We start from the raw sequence: 2,144 nt of genomic DNA, 5'->3' as shown, positions 1-2,144 counted from the left end.
TGTTATGAAACCAATTTATAATCACTCACATTTTCATATGAAGAATAGATTACAACTATGGCCCAGGATAAAGGAAGGAGGAGGGGGGTGATGGGGGAGGGGGGAGGTCAGATGGAGGGAGGGTGAATGGTGGGATCACACCTATGGTGCATATTGCAAGGGTACATGTTGGATCTATTAAGTATAGAGTATAAAATGTCTTAACACAATAATTAAGTAAATGAGATGAAGTATATATTAACCAGTATGATGTAAGTATTCCTAATTCTTTATGAAATCAGCACATTGTACCCCATAAATGAATTAATGTATTTTTTAAAAGGCAAAAAGAAATAAATAAAATATAATATAATAAAAAAATTACTATTGATTTTTATTAGGATAAAATTTTAGAGAAGCCCCAATCAAAGAATAGTGATAAAAATGAGAGCAGTGGTTCCACCTTAGGTGGGGGTTTTACTAGGAAAGGGCCTATAGGCACTTCCTGGGTGGGGTGGGTGGAAGTTGTATCTTTATAATGAATGGGAGTTACCAGAGCAGAAGGAACACTAAGTGTGAGCATTCCACTGTGTGCAAGCTATACCTCCAGTTGAAACAAATGGCAACAATTATTCCTCAAAATTGACAGAATAGTCAATTTACTCTTTAAACAAAAATTTATTGTAGGTGTGATATGGAAACATTTTACTAAGGATTAATCATTCACAGATTTTTTTTCCATCATTGACATGAAGTCGATTACACTGATTTTTAACAATCAGCATTTGTTTTGGTAATGACAGCTCAGAAAATAAATCCAAATGAAGATTCATCTCAAATTCAAAGCAAAAAGACACACACAATACAGACATAAAAGTTAATTCCTGCTCATTTCTGCTCTCTAGGAAATCATTCTCAATTGCTTTGTGCGGCCTTGAATGTTGGGGCAAACATATGTTCTCTTACTCATGATTTAAGGTGACACCCTGATCCATACCTTTCTCAGGGCTCCCTTGACCTCTCTGTTCCTTAGACTGTAGATTAGGGGGTTCAGCATAGGAGTGAAGACAGTATAGAAGGCTGACACCACCTTATCATGGGAAGCTGACCTGTAGGATTTGGGTCTCATATAGATAAAAATGGCAGCTCCATAAAAGAGTCCTACCACAACCAAGTGAGAGGAACAGGTGGCAAAGGCTTTCCTAAGGGTTTCTGTGGAACGCATGTGGAGAACAGCAGCGAGGATGAGACTGTAGGAGGTTAGGATGAAGAAGAAGGGGATCAGAATCATTAGCACACAGCAAGTGTACATGACATACTCAAAGACAAATGTATCAGCGCAAGCCAAACGCAACAGCGTGGGAGCTTCACAAAAGAAGTGATCAATCTCCCGTGTACTGCAATATGGGAAGCTCAGGGTACTAACTGCCTGCATAATCCCATCAACTACCCCCAGGGACCAAGACCCCAAAGTCATTCTCAAGCATAATTGCCAGCTCATGAGAATGGGGTACCGTAGTGGGTGGCATACAGCCACATATCGGTCATAAGACATGGCTGCTAAGAGGAAGCACTCTCCACCAGCCAGGGAGACAAAGAAGAAGATCTGCAACCCACAGCCAGTGAGAGAGATGAACTGATTTGAAGTAAAGTATCCAACGGCCATTTTGGGCACAGTGGTGGAAGCCAGCATCACATCCATGAGGGACAGTTGGCTCAACAGAAAGTACATGGGTGTGTGGAGCCGATGATCCTGGTGAATCAGGAGAAGCATGAGGGCATTGCCCAATAGGGAGGTGAAAAAAATTGTCAGAACCACAACAAAGAGAAACTGATGGGCTCTTGTGTGGCTAAAAAGTCCTAGGAGAATGAAATATGCAGTGGTATTCCTGTTTTCCATGATTTCAAACAGCAGTGACCCTGCAAAGGGAGAAATAATAAATGATACTGTTGTCATCATTTCTGGTGCTCCAGTTGAGTTACCTGTTTCTTAAAAGTATTTGTGTGAAAATAATTACATCTATGTCAAACTTTTCATCTGCCATTTGTAAAATATTTCAATTTTCACATAAAATTGGGTCAACTTTTTCTCACTTCCAAGAATTTCATGAAAAATTCTTCTCAACCCTGAAGCTATACCTTCAACTGGAAGTATAGCTTACACA

General features: G+C 39.9%; 1 protein-coding gene across 1 annotated transcript; it reads right to left on the bottom strand.

Moving 5' to 3' along the window:
• Positions 1-952: 952 nt before the first annotated feature.
• LOC100949429 (olfactory receptor 2T8-like) lies at positions 953-1,939 on the bottom strand. The gene has a single exon (XM_012813583.1). The coding sequence runs from the start codon at positions 1,937-1,939 to the stop codon at positions 953-955; it is 987 nt and encodes a 328-aa protein (XP_012669037.1).
• Positions 1,940-2,144: the final 205 nt, after the last annotated feature.

This window comes from Otolemur garnettii, unplaced genomic scaffold (assembly GCF_000181295.1).
Source record: "Otolemur garnettii isolate 467f Iridium unplaced genomic scaffold, OtoGar3 scaffold00279, whole genome shotgun sequence".
Classification (NCBI taxonomy): domain Eukaryota; kingdom Metazoa; phylum Chordata; class Mammalia; order Primates; family Galagidae; genus Otolemur; species Otolemur garnettii.
Note: the sequence above shows the minus strand (reverse complement) of the source record. Positions and strands in the feature narration are given on the sequence as shown.